At 42.1% G+C, this 20,897-nt stretch overlaps 1 protein-coding gene across 2 annotated transcripts; it reads right to left on the reverse strand.

Moving 5' to 3' along the window:
- Positions 1–610: 610 nt before the first annotated feature.
- On the reverse strand, positions 611–17,849 carry kcnj4 (potassium inwardly rectifying channel subfamily J member 4). 2 transcript variants are annotated; one of them, XM_088325968.1, is made up of 3 exons: positions 17,635–17,849; positions 7,727–7,833; positions 611–5,585 (listed from the first exon to the last, which is right to left on the reverse strand). In XM_088325968.1, the coding sequence occupies exons 2-3, from the start codon at positions 7,753–7,755 to the stop codon at positions 3,965–3,967; spliced, it is 1,650 nt and encodes a 549-aa protein (XP_088182094.1). In that variant the 5' UTR covers positions 7,756–7,833; positions 17,635–17,849; the 3' UTR covers positions 611–3,964. The 2 variants fall into 2 exon arrangements, with proteins under 2 accessions (XP_088182094.1, XP_088182095.1); XM_088325969.1 differs by lacking the exon at positions 17,635–17,849 and adding an exon at positions 16,832–16,872.
- Positions 17,850–20,897: the final 3,048 nt, after the last annotated feature.

The following is a 20,897-nucleotide window of genomic DNA, read 5'->3' on the forward strand; positions in this document are numbered from 1 at the left end:
CACACTCTACGAATTTATTGTTTTGATTTTGTTTTATGTTGGATTTTTCTCATTTTACTGGAAAAAAGTTAAATAATTATTTAAATAATTACAAATAAGAAAAACTAGTAAAACGTTGCAAATATAGTCCACTCCGTTTTCAAACTTCACTTTTTCCAGTGCATTTATCGTAGTTTTTTAGTTCGATTACTACTTGTTACTGCAGTTTTGAAGGAGTGTTGTGCCAGGATACATTCAGGGCCTGGAGCCTTTGATTTTATGAGCGCATGGATCACAAGACAGAGCTGCACTCATCTTTGCCCCAGGCCTTAAAAGAATTTTGTGGGGACGACTTTCTTTTGCTGTCTGATGATGCCTCAACTGTGCGAGCGGTTCTTGACTTTGTTCTATCATTGGCAGATTTCTCAGCACAACCATCTTGCCTATGTCCAAAGCACATGTATTCCATGTTATTTATGTCAGCAGTCACGTCGTCTTCAGTCATATCTGTGAGCGTGACTTCCTATACAGTAAGTACTTGCAACATGGCAGACGAACGATGGTCATAAACAGTGTTGAGGTACGCGTTACAAAGGAACGCTATAACTTTTCTCTGTAACGAGTACAGTAACGCGTTATTAATAAAATTACAATACAATAACTCCAAATCTTTGATGGTTCCTTCTTTGCTCACAAATTGTACATGCTTAATACTATATAATGACAATACTTTATCCACCAGCAGCACAGTGCTGGAAACAAACATGCCGAAAGGTTGCCGTTGTTTGCGTCTACCTACAAAATACAACTCAAAACAGTGACAGTGGCGCAGGCTAAAACACAGATTATGAGTACACATAAGAAGAATTTACTTGTATTGTCATTCTTTGTAACCATGCACACAGAACGAAATGTCAACACACCTGACCTGTACAGTTAAACTGTAGTGAGCCGATGCAGCCGCAGGCAAACGCGGCACCGCCATTTTAGACCCAACTGCTGTGTTGGGAGTCATTAGGTGACCAAACCCCCCAATTCCAAACATTTAATGCCGAGTGCCAAGCAGGGAGGCGATGAGTACCAATTTTGTAAGTATTAAGTATGGCTCGGTCGAGGCTTGAACCAGCGACCTCCAAGTCTCGGAGCGGGCGCACTGCCATCTAGGCTACTCTATGTTGGTATTATGACATACTCCCTACTGTATGTACTTACATTCAAGCCGTATTTACAAATATGAAATAAAACTTTGAAATCTGGGGGTCAGTTTATATGCATATGTTTGGTTGTGTTTCGCCAGTAGCAAATGGTAAGCGGCGCGTGGAGAGGGGGTTAGGCTTATACAGGAGCAACAAAATTAATGGAGAAAATGTGAGCATAGAATTGGATGTAAATGTGTGCTAAATTTTTGTTCTTTTTTAGCAATACATCATGCCTGAAAAAAAGGCAAATATCTTAGACATTACCCAGAAATATGGAAGGAAATCTGAGTGAGATGAAATGTTAATGGAGTGTCTCTGTTGTTTGAGTTTGCCAGATCAGTGTCAGCAATCCGGGAGTCATCACGTATAAATAAAGTAACTAGTAACAGCAACTAATTACTTTTTTTCAGTAGTGTGCCCCAAACAGCCCATAAAAGACATTGCCACTGTTTTGTATAGCATTCCAAAAACGTTGACCGCTATTTACTTTGGCAAAGCAGGCATTTACTGATCTTAACATTGTTTAAATTCACTTGGCCAATGATTGTCGTTTTCTTTCAGACCTCCTCATTCTGACCTTGTTTGTATACTGACAGTATACTGACATCTAGTGACACAGAATGCAACACAAGCGGTTCTCCACCAACATTTTTTGACATTTGAACATTGAATACAAATGAGATTTGTATTGTACAAACATAATTAAAAATACACAGAGAAAAAAATAAAAATAGGAAGAAGAAGAAAATGAAATGTATTCTTTTTTTCTGTATCTGAAAGATGTGATAAGCAATTTATTTCCAGAAAATGTTCCTTTCTTTCTTCTTGCCTCATTCAGGATCAATCCGGGGTCGGCTTTCTCCCATACACTCACAAGTGCGACAGTGTACTACCCAACCGATGTGTCTTTGGAGGTCATTAGGTGGCCAACCCCCCCAATTCCTACCCTTACGCCGAAGCGCAAAAAAGGGAGGCAACGGGTACCAAATACCAACGTTGTAAGTCTAAGGGGCCGGTCACACAGACATTTGCGGCTGAATCACGGCTAAAATTTTGCGTTTTTTTTTGCCCGTGGTTGCCCGCGATGGAAAATGCGCAAAATTGGCCAACCCGCTGTTCATCGGTGGTATGCCCGCAAAACACGCCAGCGACTGTTCCGCTTCCTCATCGCGTCATTTCTGCGTCATTTTCTCGTGTGGACCACGGGTATAAAAGCTCCCGAGCCGGTGTTGTGCCCAAATCCGACTCCTACGCAACACCCCCCACCCCCTCGCGTGCATTGACGTTGGTGACTTTTTCATCCGCGTTAACAAACGCATTTTGTAGAATACGATCGCACTTTATTGTTTAAATAAACGCGTTATATAGACTAGGATTTGCCAGTTGTTATAATTAGCTCGCTTTATAGTTTTAATAAGCGTTTTATATAGAATACGATCGCTTTCGTTGGAAGCGCAGCAGAATCCGCGTTCACGCGAGGGGGGTAGGATTTACCGTTCGATTACGTTCACAACAAAAACAAAGACGGAATGGTTTAAGTTGAATTACATTTCCAACAAATGCAAGACGAAGTGGTTTTGGTTATATGTTCGCCATTACATTCCCTAAAAGTGAGATAAAACGAGGTAAAAGTGGTTGTAGTAGCGAGGGGATGCAAATCTCGGCACCGGGCTGTAGAAATCATAACAAGACACAGTCCCGTGAAGATCAAGATTTCAAGCTATGGCATCATTTTTATTTTATTATCTTGAAAAGAAATGTCAAGAAATAAAAATGGATTAAGACGAGGTCACTACGCTGACGGGGATCCATGTTCACCCCCTTGACGTCTCGAGCACAACTGACGTGTGCTCGGCATTCGCGCTGTTTATACGCGGTGAAAGGCGTTTGACCGTCACACGCGTAACACGCTAATTTCACGTAATAACACCGCGATACAGGCGCAGAACATGCTATTACCATGCTCCACCCACGATTACCCGCTGAAATTTCCCGTCCTACCCATGTGTAACCACGCCCTGGCCGCGGCCAGAGCACGTCGTTCCGCGTCATTTCCGCGTCATTACCTCGTGTTGACCACGTGTGCGGCACGCGGTTTAACACGTGCTCAAACTTTTGAGCAGCTCAAAACTTTTTCGCGCGGCCAACCGCGTGTGAATTTCCAACCGCGAGTAAAGCACTGCTGTATCTCGTCTATATGGCGGTCTCAAAACCTCCAACAGCGCCCAACAGCGTCTGCTTCATGGCCAGAAATTTCTGGCCGTGGTTCAGCCTCGATACGCTCGTGACAGGCTGGGTACCCGCGCTCTGAAGAATTCAAAACTTTTACGCGCTGCCACCCGCGCGACTGCGTGTTAAGCACTGCTGTATCTCGTCTGTATGGCGATCTCAAGGTGTCCAATAGCGTCCGCCTCACAGGCAGAAATTTCTGGCCGTGATTCAGCCGCAAATGTCTGTGTGACCGGCCTCTTAGGTAGGACCCAGCCAAAGCGCGAACCAGCGACCTCCCTGTCTCAGGGCGGGCGCTCTACCCCACCCAGCCGGTGTTCAAAGTTGTTGCTTGAAAAAGTCATTTGAAATTTGTTTCCTCAGCAGATACCATCCTTGTTGTGAATAATATCCAACATGTTTAGTTTCATGTTTATTTATCACTAATGCTTTTGACTGTGCTAGTAGATCTAAATTTTCAATATCACACCAATGCAAAAAGGAATTTAGATTCCTGTGCTCTAAATCTAAGATTCAAAAAACATTAGGAAAGGTTAGCACAAGGTGTTCTTCGAGTTTTAAGACTCGCTCTTATAGGTAACTGGGTCAAGTGGAATGGCTGTCTGTAGGATGTCAAAGTCCATTTGGTTGTTGTCCATGTCCAAAACACACATAACATTGTGACTCCCTGATGTCATGGTGGCAGCATCATTGAACATATTCTGGAAGTCTACAGAAGTCCTTCTCTCTTCTCCTCGGTCAGTCCCTACAATTTGAGAATAATCGAAAAAGTCATCTTCTTCTTCCCTGCAGCTCAGGGCAACCTCATTCTCATAGCAGAAGGTACTGGAGGAACAAGGCATCAAGCTTTTGGAAGACATGCATGCGGTGATGGGAGAAACTGCAGAGGATGTTCTACTCTCGTCCAACTCTTTGGCGCTGAAGTCGGGAGTGGACGGCACCTCGTACGTCTTGTCGAAACGTGCATAGTCCACTTTGTAGCAGTTGCGGTCCTCATAAATGACAGGCTCGAACCTGTGTCCCCAGAGTATCTCCCTGGAAAGGTAAGAACTACGGAACTGGGTGGTCATTGCGGTGGCCTCCACCATCCCTTCTAGGATCACCACAATTTCGAATTCATCATTCTCTAGATCAACACGGCTCACAGTGTACAATGGACTATCCCTGTCAATTTCATGAACTATAACCAGGGGGGACACGAGAAACAACCTGTCCGTGCCCTCATCGTAGCCTACATTGAGGTCCATCTGCTCTAGTGGGACAAATTCTCCTTCAGCTGTGACATAAGAACGGATGAGCTGTGCCCGGACATGGGCCTCCACAATGTGGCTTTTACGCATGTTCCCCACTCTCCACATGAGGCACAGCTTGCCATCGCGCAGGGCGATGACGGCGTTCTTGGAAAAGACCAGCGTTTGGTTTCTTTTCTTGGGGCGTGCCATCTTGGCCATGATTGTGCCAATCATGAAAGAGTCAATGATACAACCTACGATGGACTGGGCGACCACCGTCATGACAGCCACCGGGCACTCCTCGGTGACGCAGCGCCAGCCGTAGCCGATGGTGGTCTGTGTTTCTATCGAAAATAAAAGGGCGCCTACGAACCCCTGGACGTGGAGGATGCAAGGCATTCTCTGTGTCTGGCCTGCTGTAGAACGTCCAGAGTTGGGGGAATTCAGTCCACCTGCCGCTAGCCCTTCACCTTTTGACATGAGGCGCTTCTCGAAGTCCCCATGGGAAAGGGAGACACTGTAGAAGATTATGCCAAAAAAAAGCCAGGAGACGATGAAGCTGGTGCAGAATATGAAGAGCAGATATCGCCAGCGGGTGTCCACACAGGTAGTAAAGATGTCCGCTAGGTAGCGCTGACGCTTTGCCTCCATGTTACTGAAAACAACATTACATTGTCCGTTTTTTTTCACAAAGCGGCTCCTCACTTGGTTTGAGCCTCTCGTCAGAACCATCCCGTTGTAGTTATTCATTCCTTCTTGTCCCTGTGCTCCAGGGACACCGGCAAAAGCCACTGACCGGCGCCTGTTCCTTCTCTGCCTGTTGTCAGGCTTTTTGTCACAGCTTGAGTGCAAGACCGTGTCGAAGGAAGTGTGACTGTTGGAGACGTCCAAGCTGCAGATCTTCAGAAGATGTTTTTCTGGCAAGTTGTTTGACACAATTCTGTACCTGTGAGGCACAAAAAGGGTCATGGACAACCTGAAAGGCTACGTGTAAATTGGTATGGGCATGAAATCAGTAAAATATATTAAAGGGTTAGAACTTTTATTACTCAAGATCATGGAACAGTTTTCTAATGGACGGAGAGGACATGTCCCCACCAGTATCAAGCAATCATTGTTTTGTCCCACCAATATTATGTGATTACTTAAAAATGTGCTAAATCCCAACTAATTCCAAGATCAAACTTACGTCCTTGCTCAAGATAATACTACTACTAAACTATTAGTGAGATGAAGAGCATGTTTTGATCTGAATTTGTTTGGTTTCATTTGAAGTTTTTTGGTTAAGTTTCAGTTGTTATTGTTTTCCTTGTGTCTTTGACAACAGGTCTCATCATTTCTACTCCACCTGTGCTCAGTCCTTGGTGTCAACCAATTTGCTCCCTCAGCCATGTTGGTTGATTTATATACACACACTGGCATATTGACAGGCAAACATTAGTAACACAGAGCAGTGGACTCATTTGAGTAATGAATAACTGCTTAGTCTGAAAATTTGATCATTATCTGGGGCATCCAGGGAAACATTACAGCAAGAATAGCACAAATCTAATCTGTTAGCCCCTTTCAAGTGACTCAATTTAACTTGAGTGAAAAATATCCAACGCAAATAATTAATTGTTGTATGGGACCTATGTTTCCTTACAATTTATAAAAAAATATGTCTCTAACTTTCTTCATTCATAACAGCTCAACATCATATCATACCAGACCAGACCATACTATACCATACCATACTGTACATTGCTCCCAGGGTTCATTTAGGTAGCGTAGTTTGAAAAATATATTTGAAAATTCAATACTAGATTTCTTGAAAATTATACACAACTTGGAAGAGAAAATTTAAATCCCTTATCTTAATTTGAATTTCATAGGGATATATTTTAAATGGATTAGCATTCAGGAAGGTGAGTTCAGTTTGTCTTTAAGGGAGAGATTAGTGCCATTGTGGATTACAAGATTATATGCTCTGTAAGTGAGTCTATTTGGCGGCTAGAGTTGAATTGAATTGAATCGTCTTTATTGTCATTAATATCAATGTTGTGAAACATTGTATGCAACGAGATTATACATGGCACTCCAGAGCACTCACCGTGTTTGTTTTTCCTCTAAATTTAGTTATTATTTTATCTCCCTATTTTTAGTTTTTGAGAATAGGAACTATCCAAAACAAAATCTACTGTGTTGGTTGCTGGATGGGGCATCTGTGTAGGGCATTTCAAGATGGTCTTATCCTTTATCAGAAACTGCTCACTGTGAACAATTCATTCTGGTTCTCACTCAGAATGTATCAATGACCAATTGTTAGCATTTTCCTAAAACGCGCAATTTAAACAGTCCTGCACATACAGTATGTCACAAAAGTGAGTACACACTCAAAAATCTGCAGAGATTTCCTCATTCGGTTTAAATGAACAACACTGAAGAAACATCACTTGGAATTAATGACAGGTAATCTGTGTAAAGCTTGTGTAGCAGTGTCAATTTATTTTCCCCCTCAAAAAATTCCTCATATGGTCATTAGTAGCTAAACCCCTGGTAACAAAAGTGACTACACCCTTAAGTAAAAGTTCCTGAAGTTCCATATTTTGTGTGGCCACCATGATTTTGCAGAACCACTTGAATCCTCCTTTCCATAGAGTTCACCAGAGCCTCACACATTGCCATTGGAATTCTCTTTCACTCCTTCATGTCAACATGACTGAGCTAGGCGATATTCCAGATCTTGTGCTTCTCCACTTTCTGCTTGAGGATACCCCAAAGATGTCCTATTGGATCTGGACACATGCTTGGCCAGTCCATTCCCTTTACCCTTAGCCCCTTTAGAAAAGCATCGGTCATCTTAGAAATGTATTTGGGGTCATTGTAAGACTGGAACATAGCCTTGCTCCAGTATTTCACAGTATATGCTTGAGTTCATTTTTTTATCATTAAAATTCAAGTCCCAACCTCCAGTTGCACTCATGCAGCCCCAAACCATGACATTACCTACACCATGCTTGACTTTAGGCACGACACAGAAATGTGAGGGATGTACTGACTTTTGTGACATACTGTAAGACCACTCCCATCACTTGTATGACTTACTTGTTCACATTGCAACAATAATCATTCATTTGTAGTTTGGGTAGGAGGCCAGAGTCAGAAAACTCTCAGTGATCTGGCATCCAACATGCAGGCGACACTTCAGGCCACTGCGGAGGAACAGAAGCAAATTACCAGATTTAGACCCCCTTAAACACATCGTTGGTTTGGAATTGGTCTAACTCAGTTAGGGAATATTACATTTTCTGGATATTAAAATTATTACACCTAATCTAATGGGGTTAACTCACAGTTTTGTGTCTTCTGTTGCAGTGTTAATGTGAAAATGTTTATACAGTATATGTCCTTATTAACTTCACATTTTGCAAGCAACTGAGACAGAATTATATTTTCACAGGGATCACAGTGGAATCATATACATTAAAGCTTTCTTTAAAATAAACACATCTGGAAATGCACTTGCAACCTACTTCTCACAGCTGGAGTAAAAGTTAACAAGGTCATTCTTTTGTTATTATTCTCATTCTTATTTTAAAAGGTTTTTAAAGGGACATTGTGTATTATTTAGCACCGTCTTGTAGTAAAAAAAGAACTAAAAAAAACTACATTTGAATAATGAGCAAAAATACATGAACTATCATATGAATGTGCATTTTTTAATTCACTGGGTCAAGCAATTTGTATTAGTTCTGCATAACACGAGCCTCGCTTAGAAGGATCTGAAAAAATTGTCAATAAATGTCAATATGAAATAATTGATGCTATGGGTTCTCAAGGACCCAAAATCCTTATGCTGTGCGCTAGAAAAGTCAGACATGTTTCGGGGGAAAAAGAAGCACAATTGTGCAGTTTGGACCCTTTGAGTCCCCATCAACCGGCAGTAGCTCAGGAATGAACCTTCTTGTCATTCATTTGAACTGTCATTGAAATTCAAAGTGTATTACTGTGTAACTTATTCTGACATAAAATAGATTGATTGTTAATTCTAAACCCTATCAGTGCAGATAAACGTAAATTTTGCTACTAAAAATAGGTTAACAACAAAATTAGAGCAGATGACCGGCTATCAAACTGAAAAATAAATCAAACATCCATCCATTATCTGCACCGCTTATCTTCAGTAAGGTCGCGGGCGTGCTGGTGCCCATCCCAGCTGTCTTCGGGCAGTGGGCAGGGGACAACTTTAACTGCTTGCCAGCCAGTCGCAGGGTGCACAGGGACAGACAGGCCAATTGACCTGACATGCATGTTTTTGGAATGTGGGAGGAAGCCGAAGTGCCCGGAGAAAACCCACGCAAGCATGGGAGAACATGCAAACTCCACACAGGAAGGTTCGATCTCATGACCTCAGAACTGTGCCGCACACGCGCTAACCACTGCCCCGCCATGCTGCCCGAAATTAAACATATTTAACAAAATAAATGTTACCACTCCTCAAACTTAGAACAAGTCCAGTAGCTTTTCTTTCCTCTGTCTAACAGCATAGGTGCTACACTCAGGTATTGCTGAGGTTTGTATTCGAGACTGTATTGCTATATACAAAAAATGTAATCAACATTTTTTTCTCATCCTGGCCCTTTCAAAAAATGTTTAAGCCAATGCGACCCGCGACTCAAAAAGTTTGCCCACCCCTGTAGAGTCTACACCAATGGTTCCCAAGTCACAGCATTGGTTATTTCTTTGTGCCTTTGAGAACTTTTTTCGTTCGGCGTGAAGGGTGAAAATGCCGCTTTGATGGAGGTTTGTTTACCTCTCAGTCCAATTGTAATGCACCTTCTCCGTTTATTACTTGTGATCCTTTTGGCATGCCGTGTATTGTAATTTGTGATCATTTTTAAGGTGCTCGTACAAATGACTTGTGTTTCCTCTGGACCTAGCGACCACGCAAAAGTAAATCCTGAAACGGGCGTTTTTTGTGTTCCACGTCCGCTTCGTCAAAACCAAAATAGGTCTAAACAAGTGATGTACCGCCCTTCTTCGCTGCAAGCTTCGTTTCCTTCTCGTTTGTTGACTCTGTTGAGTCCGCCATGACACGGTGGGTGTGGTATAGCGTGGGCTTGCAAACTTTGAGTCGTGTTTATTGGCTTGTACGATTATTAAAACTTGCCTCTGATTGGTTGGCGCTTTTAAAACTCGAACAATAACAATTGTGGTTGGCCAAAACTCCATCACTCACTACAAAACCTTGAAAAAAGTGCTTTGCGGTTTCTCATTCGCACTACGTTCAAACTTCTGACTTTGACTTCGGACTGCTGCCCCCCTTCCGCCCCCCTACCGCCTTCTTCTTCCCCATAAACTATATACTACAGAGGCGTGTTCAGGAGAGTGATCAGACATGTAGTCTCTTGATAATCGCTTGCCGCGCACTGCTGAACGTTTTGTAATCGCTCACTGTGATTGCCTTACTGATCCAAAATGGCCGACGACAGTACAATGGATTTCGTTCTACAGCTTGCTTTGAGCGAGTTGGCTGATATGAGCGACAGTTCGCATATTGACACAGTTAAGGTTATCCTAAACGCAGTGGAAGGGTCATACCTGTCTTGCATTGTTCACAAACATTACCAGGCAATGTAAGACGATATATTACATCGCCAACAGCACTCGTCAGGGTGAGATCCTCCATCTTCTGCACTGTCGACGCCATGTTGGAAATCAAAGTAAGCGGTCTTTCTCCCATGATTACTCGGGCACGCGAGCGCTCAATAATCACTGGCCGTTCAGAAGCTAGCGATAGCTCGCGATAGCAATCACTCACTCTCCTGAACACGCCTCTGTTAACTGTAAGTTCATTCTACTTTAGTATTTTGTGTTAAGAAGATGGTAATTAAGGCAAAAAAAATGCTTGTAACTCCTGTACTTTACAGTTTATCTGTCCCCCCTTTTTAGAAATATTTTTTAAACGGGATCAGTTGTCGCCACAGTATAATGCAACAAACGAGTCACACTCACATACTCACCGCGGTAAGATAACAATAATTCTAAAATCATTCAGTCGAACTCTTATTGTACATAGCTTAATGCCAGACAACCGACTTAATGTGGTACATACATTACGTACGAAATAAAATTGTTGGAATTGTGTTAACTCTGTATCGTTACCAAATAAATGTAAACAAAAGCCAAAGTCAGGCCACCGGCTAAAAAAACGTGGAAGCAGAGGGTCACAAAAACCTATGGGTAAAATTCTTTTTTGTTAAAGCGTAGCACAGCTCCCATTTTGATACACATTGCTCGCCTGATATAGAGTTTCTAGCAGTATCGTGTTGACCATTCTATCTAACGAGAGAGCTAACTGTGGTCATTGTGATAGCTGTTTACATCCCACCGGATGCTAACGTTAGCACAGCGCTAAACCTCCTGCTTGCTGCCATCAACAAACAACAGCTTGCACACCCCGACAGAGCTTTCATTATCGCTGGCGTCTTTAATAAGGCATGTTTAAGGACTGTACTTGTACTTCCAAAATTATTTCAACATGTGAACTGTGCAACAAGGGGGGAAAAAACTTTGGACCGCGTATACAGCAACATCAAAAACGCATATAAAGCTTTCCCACTCCCCTACCTACTCAATTCCGATCACCTATGTCTGTCCCTCACCCCTTCATACACCCCCATCCGGAGAAAAACAAAGCCTGTAACAAGGACAACACAAACATGGCCTGAGGAACTGTTTTCATCAAACTTGCTGGGAGGTATTTGAACACCATGACCTCCAGAAATTAACTGACACTGTTTTATCCTACATTCGATACTGCACGGATAAAGTCACAGTAAATACAAAAATCAAGGTCCACCCAAACCAAAAACCCTGGATGTCTTTACAGTGTGGCCAGGGCTGACCTGAAGAGAGGCATTGAGAAAGCAAAGGCAGCCTACACAAGGAGGATCGAGCACCTTTTCGCTGGAAATGACCCGAGGAGGATGTGGCAGGGTCTTCAACACATCACTAACTTCAGAGGCCACAACCTAGCAACTGTTGAGGCTGATGCTTCACTAGCTGCGGACCTTAATCAGTTCTTTGCTCGCTTTGAAGCTGGAAGGCCACAAACAGCCACATCACACCCACCAACAACCAGCAGCAACACACTCACATTTCAGGTGCATGCAGTTAGGCGTGTGCTGAAAACTATAAACCCTGGGAAGGCAGCAGATGGAGTACCAGGCAGGGTACTCAGGGACTGTTCCGATCCGCTGGCTGGGGTCTCCACCACCATCTTCAACCAGTCCCTGTCACAGGCGACCCTCCCACCCTGCCTCAAAACCTCCACCATCATTCCCATCCCCAAAAAGTCAGCAGTGGAAGGCCTCAACGACTACAGGCCTGTCGCTCTTACGCCTGTGGTCATGAAGTGCTTCGAGAGGTTAGTGTCCCAGTACATCAAAAACTCCCTGCCACTCACACTGGACCCCCACCAGTTTGCCTACAGGGCAAACCGCTCCACTGACGACGCCATAAACACAGCACTTCACACCGTGCTGAAACACCTGGACCACCGGGGGAGCTACGTCAGAATGCTCTTTCTGGACTTCAGCTCAGCCTTCAACACCATTATGCCGGAGATCCTGGTGGAGAAACTCTCACACCTAGGACTCTCCCCCTCCATCTGCCACTGGATAATGGACTTCCTCTCAAACCGCCCACAGTCCGTGAAACTCGGTAACCACGTATCTCCCACCCTAACACTGAACACTGGCTCCCCCCAAGGTTGTGCACTGAGCCCCATGCTTTTCACCCTCTACACCTCCGACTGCTCACCGACCCACCTCACAAACACAATCATTAAGTTCGCCAACGATACCACCTTGATCGGCCTGATCTCTGAAGGGGACGAGGCGGGGTACAGGGTTGAGGCGGAGTCCCTGTCAACGTGGTGTTCGAAAAACCACCTCATACTGAACACCACATAAACAAAAGAACTGATACTGGACTTCAGAAGGAATGGCAGGAATCCAGCACCACTCACCATAAAAGGAGACTGTGTAGAGAGAGTCCACTCATTCAAATTTCTGGGTGTACACATCTCCGATGACCTCTCCTGGTCTGCAAACACCAGAGCGGTGGTAGAGAAGGCCCAGCAGCGACTACATTTCCTGAGAGTGCTCAGGAAAAATCATTCAAAACAGCAGCTGCAGGTGTCCTTTTACAAAGCCACAGTGGAGAGCATTCTAACATACTGCATTACGGTGTGGTATGCTTGGTGCACAGCAGCAGCTAGGAAAACGCTCCAGAGGGTCATCAAAACAGCCCAGAAAATCGTCGGTTGCTCTCTGCCCAGTCTGGAGGACATTGCCTGCTCTCGCTACCTCAGCAGAGCAGAAAACATCATCAAGGACTTTTCTCACCCCAGCCACCACCTCTTTGACCTGCTGCCTTCCGGCAAGCGCTACAGGTCACACAAAACAAAAACAAACAGACTCAGAGACAGTTTCTTCCCCAGACCCATTACCACCCTAAACACACACCGCACAAAAAACTGAAAACTCTTGCAAACACACTACCTCATACGAACGTAAAATGGTACTCATGTCTATGTTTCTTGCACAATGTTGACTGCACTGTTTACTGCTCACCGTGCACAATGTTGACTAGTTTTTTGCACTATGTTGACTATTTTTGCACCAAATGCATATTATATCTTCTTGGTTTCTTTACCTCACTGTGAATGTGTGAAACTGGAGTGTCATGCCCAATTTCGTTGTCACAATATGTTAACCCATTTTGTAACAATGTCAATAAAGGTATATTCTATTCTATTCTATTTTGACAGAATCCTTCATCTCCGTCATTCTCGTGTGCAAACTAAAGAACAAGCAACCGCAACAAGCACAAACTCCCCTCGTGTGATAGCCAGCTTCGCATGGCTTGCCTCATCTTTAACATTACGTCATCACGACATCATTCTTTCTGCACCACTTTTTTCGGTTTTAGTTTTAATTTTGGCCGAAACCAAAAAGGCCCTTTTGCTTATTTTCTGTGGCGAAAGTCCCTGATTATAGTAACAATTAATTTTTATAGCTTAAAGGGACATCGTTTATTATCAAGCACTTCCTAGTGGTAAAAAAAACTTTAGTCATTATTAAAATATATACATTGATTTGAATAGTAATCAAAAATACATGAAATATTCTAAAAGTATGTTTTTTTTCTATTTTTTTAAATACTCATAGGTCAATAAATTTGCATTTATCCTACATAACGTGAGGCTAGCCTTGAGGGAGCTGACATAATTATTTTCTATTTTGCTGCTTCTGGTGCCCCCAAAAAACAAAATCCTAGTGAAATATTGGCAAAGAAAGAGGAAAAAAGTGGTGCAGCTTGGTCACTTTTGAGTCTCCTAGTTGGTTTGTAGCACTTATTTTCGGTTGCACTTCACAACACAGCTAAATCTAGTGGTCAAATATTCCACAGAGTCCCTTTAACACTTTTTTAGATACGTAATTCGGCAGACAAATTGCACGTCATCAAAATAATGTAGTGAATAAGAATGGAACTATTTTTTTCCATCAAAAGAGTTCACTTTTACCTTTATGTGAACAACAAACTGTAAAAATAATAAGCAGAGAAGTATAAACAATATAGAAAATGTTTGCTGATTGTAGTGTTATCACAGGTCTCTTTGGTGCATAATATGATGAGCAGCTCTCAAACAATATCAATTTCAAACACTCATGATCTGTGTTTTGCCTGTGCTGTGGATTTTGTCCCAAGGTTTTGAGTTTCTAAATAGGCGCATACATGATGTGTTGTTTGATCTGTTTCAGTGGCCAGGGGTAACCACCCCCACCCCCTTATGAATTTTTGGCCACCCGTTTGCAAGTATATCGTTAGATAGTTGTAGCATCATTTATGCATTGCATCTCAACTGCACAACCATACAAGCTGTTTCTCCCCCAAAGCACATCAGTGGCCGTGTCTTTCTGATAGTTTCCCCCTGACCAGAGCCGGCCCAAGGTATAAGCGAGCTAAGCGGCTGCTTAGGGCACCGCAACCACTAGGAGCCCCCCAAGAGGGCTAGTTCACTTTTTTTGAGCCAACACTGTCCCCATTATCACTTTGTGTGTCCACTCAATAATAATAATAATAATAATTATAATAATAATAATAATAACAACAACAGCGGTAACAATAACACCCACCTACCTACCTACCTAACGACCAACCACCTACCCACCTGCTTATAATAATAATAATAATAATGATAATAATAATAATAATAATGTGGGCAGCACGGCACAGTGGTTAGCGCGTGTGCGGCACAGTTCTGAGGTCATGGGAACCTCCTGCGTGGGTTCAAATCCAGCTCCCGGTCTTACTGTGCGGAGTTTGTATATTCTCCCCGTGCTTGCGTGGGTTTCCTCCGGGCACTCCGGTTTCCGCCCACATTACAAAGACATGCATTTCAGGTGAATCGGCCGGTCCAAATTGTCCCTAGGTGTGACTGAGCGAGTGAGTTGTCTGTCCTAATGTGCCCTGCGACTGGCTGGCAACCAGTTCAGGGTGTCCCCTGCCCACTGCCCGATGATTGCTGGGATGGGCTCCAGCACCCCCCGCGACCCTACTGAGGATAAGCGGTGCAGCTAATGAGATGAGATGAGATAATAATAATAATAATAATAATAATAATAATAATAGGCAGCACGGCGGCGCTGTGGTTAACGTGTGTGCGGCACAGTTCTAAGGTCTTGGGAACCTCCTGTGTGGGTTCAAATCCAGCTACCGGACTTACTGTGCGGAGTTTGTATGCTTGCATGGGTTTCCCCCGAGCACTCCGGTTTCCTCCCACATTCCAAAGAAATGCATTTCAGGTGGATTTCCCGGCCCGAATTGTCCCTAGGTTTGAATGAGCGAGCAAGTTGTCTGTCCCTGTGTGCCCCGCGACTGGCTGGCAACCAGTTCAGGGTGTTCCCTGCCCACTGCTGATTGCTGGGATGGGCTCCAGCACCCCCGCTACCCTATTGAGGATAAGCGGTGCAGCTAATGAGATGAGATGAGATAATAATAATAATGATATGATAATAATAATAATAATATTACTACATTTTATTTGGAAGCGCCTTTCAGGACACCCAAGGTCGCTGTACATATAAGTAGGACAGAACAATAAAAGAAGAGTAAAACAAGAGTAAAAGAAGCAAGTAATGAAAAATACTTCTACAGAAAAACAACAAAAATACTACAAAATAAATAAAAAAACGGAATATAAATTATAGTGTTTAAAAACACTATATTTGATATTTGGCTTTCATTCTTAAAATAAATAATAGTATATAATTACTACAAAAATACTACTACAGTAATACTATATTACAAAATATTACTACAGAACTATCTACCCCAAAAATACTACAAAAAGACAAATACAGTAATATTACAAAAATACTAAAGCAATATGACAAAAATACGACTATGGAATAACTACAAAAATTCTACAAAAATACTACTATAATACTGTTTTGGAAATACGTCAATTATTCTTCAACTGAAATACTAAAAATATATAAATATATAACACTATATTATAAAAAAACTACTAGAGAAATATTACTACAAGAAGTGTACAACAGAAATACTGCAAATTACACCTACAAGAAAAGTATTTCTGATATACAAAAAAATACTACTATGGAAATGCAACATTAAAATAACTTACATAATTATCCACAATCTTGCTGCTACAATCTTGCCTGGAGGGAACCCACTCAGGCACAGGGAGAAGAATTCCATTCGGGAGGCTGCACACTTTGGGGCGGTGCGCTAACCACCCAGCCGCCATGCCAGCCTATTATTATTATTACTATTATTATTATTATTATTATTATTATTATTATTGTTATTGTCCTTCTTTCCCCTGATGTATAATACTACAAAAAAAAGTACAAAAATAAAACTACAGCAACAATACCAAAAACTACAAAACTTAAAAAAATCAAAATAAGACTTCAGAAATACTAATAAAATCTTTAAAAAACGAAATAACAAATGAAGTGCTTAAAACAGGGACCTACTATACTTCTTTGCTCAAATTGTGGTCGTTTCAAAACCAATTTGATGAAACTAATCTATTTAAGCAGCACGGCGTCGCAGTGGTTAGCGCGTGTGCGGCACAGTTCTGAGGTCATGGGTTCAAATCCAGTTACCAACCTTCCTGTGCGGAGTTTGCATGTTCTCCCCGTGCTTGTGTGGGTTTCCCCTGGGCACTCCGGTTTCCTCTCAAATTCCAAAAACATGCATGTCAGGTGAATTGGCCGGTCCAAAATTGTCCCTAGGTGTGAATGAGCGAGCAAATTGTCTGTCCCTGTGTGCTCTGCGACTGGCTGGCAACCGGTTTAGGGTGTCCCCTGCCCACTGCCCGACGATAGCTGGGATGGGCTCCAGCACCCCCGCGACCCTACTGAGGATAAGCGGTGCAGATAATGAATGGATGGATAATCTATTTAAAAAGAAGAATAACATGTCACATGCAGCCCCCGACTATGTAAATTAACAAGTAATAGGGGGCCACAAATCTAATTTTGCTTAGGGCCCCATGAAAGCTCGGGCCGGTCTTGCCCCTTACCTTCTAATTTCAATAACCTGAAATTGTGGCTTTTAGTTCTGGTGTGCCACCCCAAGATTTCATGTGGCCCCATCTCTGGCCCTAAGAATCAAATGGACTGGACCATTTCAAAGCAGTGGAGTATTTTCGACACGGCGTGACATTTTTGTTTTATTTAATTTTGTAATTTTTTTTATCTCGCATTTTTCATCTTATTAAGGAAAAGAAACTTTAAAAATGCCACAATTTCGAAGGATGCTATGGTTGAATCTGCTGGGCTTCAGCACCCCTCAAAACAGGCGAGTTACACCAATGGTTCAAAATATTAATATAATTGTTACTAAATTACAGATAATAAACTATGTATTTTCTGAACAAACTGTGACTACACGTTAAAATCTAAACTCACCTGACTAGTGTATTCTTGTTTGTCCTGTTTTCAAGGTCTTCCTGGCGAAATGCCCCACTTGCCTTGTTCACAGCTACTCTGACAGAAACAGTAAGTGTTTTGTCTCTTCCTCCTTTTCCTTTGCTTTCATTTAGCAAAACTTCTTCATCATTCCTTCCTTTTAATCCGTTATTGTCCTCATTGGTGGATTGTGTAATCCTGGCCTGAGCGCTCTCCTGTGCTGAAACTGCTTTGTCAAGATGCCCTTTGCAAAGCATGCAATATACACTACATGTCTTGGGAGGAAGAAAAGTGAGAGAGGGATGATGATGGAGGCTCTACTCCGCACAAATATTAGTAGATATTGTCTTTAGTTCTCTTCTACTGCAATGGTGCTCCCACAATTAACGTCAAGAGAAGCGACCTAGAAGCTCAATTTTCAATGAACTGCAATTCTTCTCGATAATGTATTTCCAGAAAAGACAGTTAAAGGGACAGTGTGTATTATTTGACCATTAGATGTTGCTTTATGGTGTAGTACAACCGAAAACAAGTGCTAAGAATACAAATGCCAGAGACTCAAAGTGACCAAAACGCAACCTATTTATTTTTTTACCCTAGCCTTTTTGAAGTTAAGCAGTGGCGCACCGTGCATTTCACACCCAAGCCTTCTGTAGTGCTACATCTGAATCATTCCAACCCTCAGTAACTATTTTATGGCCATAAAACATTTACTGCAACTTCAGCTACGACACATAAAAAAGGCCTCAATGATTACATCGTAAAATTGCAATATCATTTCGGAATATAGCCACATTTTATTAACTCTGTCGTACAGATTACCCGTGCATTTCAGTTCCATCAAGAAGTTCTTTTCTATCGCCATTGAAGCAAATGCTGAATGTCGAGCCTGTCCTGTGAAATTCTAGCATAAGGTTTTATTCGATTTAGGGCTGAGAAGCAGTGCCACTCAGGGATATTTTTCTTCACCTTTTTGTTGCGATACTTCAGTTATTGCCCCCTAGCCAATTATAGTTTCTGAAACTGGTGACGATTCCCCAGGCTTGCTAGCAGGCGTTAGCTTGCCAACTCGGAATCTGACTGGCTAAACCAATAGCTGTATCGTCACTTATTTTCAGTGTTGGACACGTTTTTTTAGAAATATTTATTATTAGTTACTGACTACTTCTTCCAAAAAGTAACTAAGTTAGGAACTGAAAGTAACTAGTTACCAGGGAAATTAACTATTTCCGTTCATTTAAAAATAAGTTGTCACAGTTGCCATGGCGCCTAATTGGCCCTGCCCGTGTGGCGCCAGCTGCGGCTCTTTGACAGATTGGCTTTCCTTCTATTTAAGGTCAGTGCTCTCGCTCACCTTTTGTCAGTCCGTCAACGAACAACTGCCCCGCAAGTCGTGGGTTTTGACTCGGTCCTGTTTCCTGTTGGTATTTCCTGTCTGGTATTGTTCCCGTTCATCTTGTCCTGTTTAATATCGTTTTCCAGTTTCATTCCCGTCTAGTTTGTCCGGTTTAATTTCAATATCCTGTTTTGATATCAATCCTGTCTGTCCTGTCCTGTCCGGTATCGACCCCATCTGTCCGATATCTGCTCGGGCAATTGGTATCGATCTCGTCGGCCTCTGGCTTCCTGTCATACCACGCCAGACTGCTGCCTAACGTGCATGACTCCCTATTTCCCGTAAAATAAAAGGCTTGTGTGGGAAACGTCACGCATTTGGCTCCTGATCCTGTTCCGGTTTATGACAGAATTTGTTATATGACAAATAATTGGAAATTTTCTGAGCAAATACGAAACACTGCATTTATTGCAGAGAAGGAATTTAGACTATTTTTAGAAAAACAGCTTTTTCCCAAACGGCTCCCAAGGTTGTTTTTTTGTAGCTTTATTCTCACATTACCAAATATTATGTAATAATAGGCACTGAATGACTTATAAACGGGGGGAAATAAAGTAAAAAATGACAAAACGGGAAAGAAGAAACAATAGGGCAAATACAATGACAAAAGGAAAAAGAATAAACTTTGCTTTTTTATACAAACGCATTACCACTGAAAAACACAGAAAATATAATTTAAATATTTATAAATCTACAAAAAAAAAGACCAAATGCAAAACAATTTTAACATTCAAACATGATCACCCCAAAACTCATATTGACCAATAGCAAGAGAAGAAAGCCATCTCGGAGGGAAAAAGCTGTTGATTGGGAAGGAGCCAGCTCCCTTTGTTCACTTCCAAGAGTCAGCCCATAGAGACATTTCGTTCGTGAGCAACACGACTCGGGCGCTGTAAAAAATCTCAGCCCTCATTTGCCTTTTCTTTGGCGCATTAGTACATACTGTATTCGTAATTGCTATCGAACTATATGGTAGAGCCGAAAAGATGTGACATAAACAACTCGGAGCAGAAACCTGCGCCGTCAAGGTGCGGGGACATGGCGCTGTTGGCGTTAGCCAAAGTAACGCACCTCTATAGACTGTCAGTAATTATGACGTTGGACAAAACTTTTGTCAGATTACCCCGGTTACCTCCTCTAGGCATGCAGACCTGGTTTTAAAGGCCTCCGGGTAGATTTCTGGCTGAAATGTGGTTGGTTAAATGCTTATATGTGAACACATACATTTGGAAGCACCGCAACTGGGTGAAAGCAATGAAAAGAAGCTGGCAGACAATTTGGAATGATTAAATAAGTATTCATGGACAAAATATAACGCATGATTCAAAAATGTTTAGGCGTGCAGAAAAGGCCTTGCATGCCCTGACGGCCATCCTCTTGGTTATAGGGTACCTGTAGCAGCAAGATTGTGGATAATTATGTTAGCTCCTTTTAAATGGGGCTCAAAATAATGCTAATTTTGCAACCTATGATTATTTTTAAAAATACTCTTGGCAATGATAAGTATATTCAGTTTTTAAGCCACTAAATGAGTTCAAGTGTATTTACTGTAATACTGAGTGAAACAAAATGAATATATAATCAGGGTTGGGTAGGGTAACTTTAACTGGATTACTTTCAATTACTTTTGGATTACTCCAATACCAAATATGCCAATAAAAGACAAAAGAAACTAAACATGAATAAAATTATGACTCACAACACGTGGTAAGCTTTCTCTCCTGGCTTTGATCTCTTTGATCTCCGGCAAAACTAACATAAAATGCGACAGAAACATAATAAAAATAAATCCAAACAGCTTGCCAACATCATTTTTGCCGTTCCATGTATTCCGTTACTCCCCAAGCCTGCACAAAATTTAGTAATT

The sequence above is a fragment of the Urocampus carinirostris genome, chromosome 1 (genome assembly GCF_059441175.1).
Source record: "Urocampus carinirostris isolate Australia breed hairy pipefish chromosome 1, RoL_Ucar_1.0, whole genome shotgun sequence".
NCBI lineage: Eukaryota > Metazoa > Chordata > Actinopteri > Syngnathiformes > Syngnathidae > Urocampus > Urocampus carinirostris.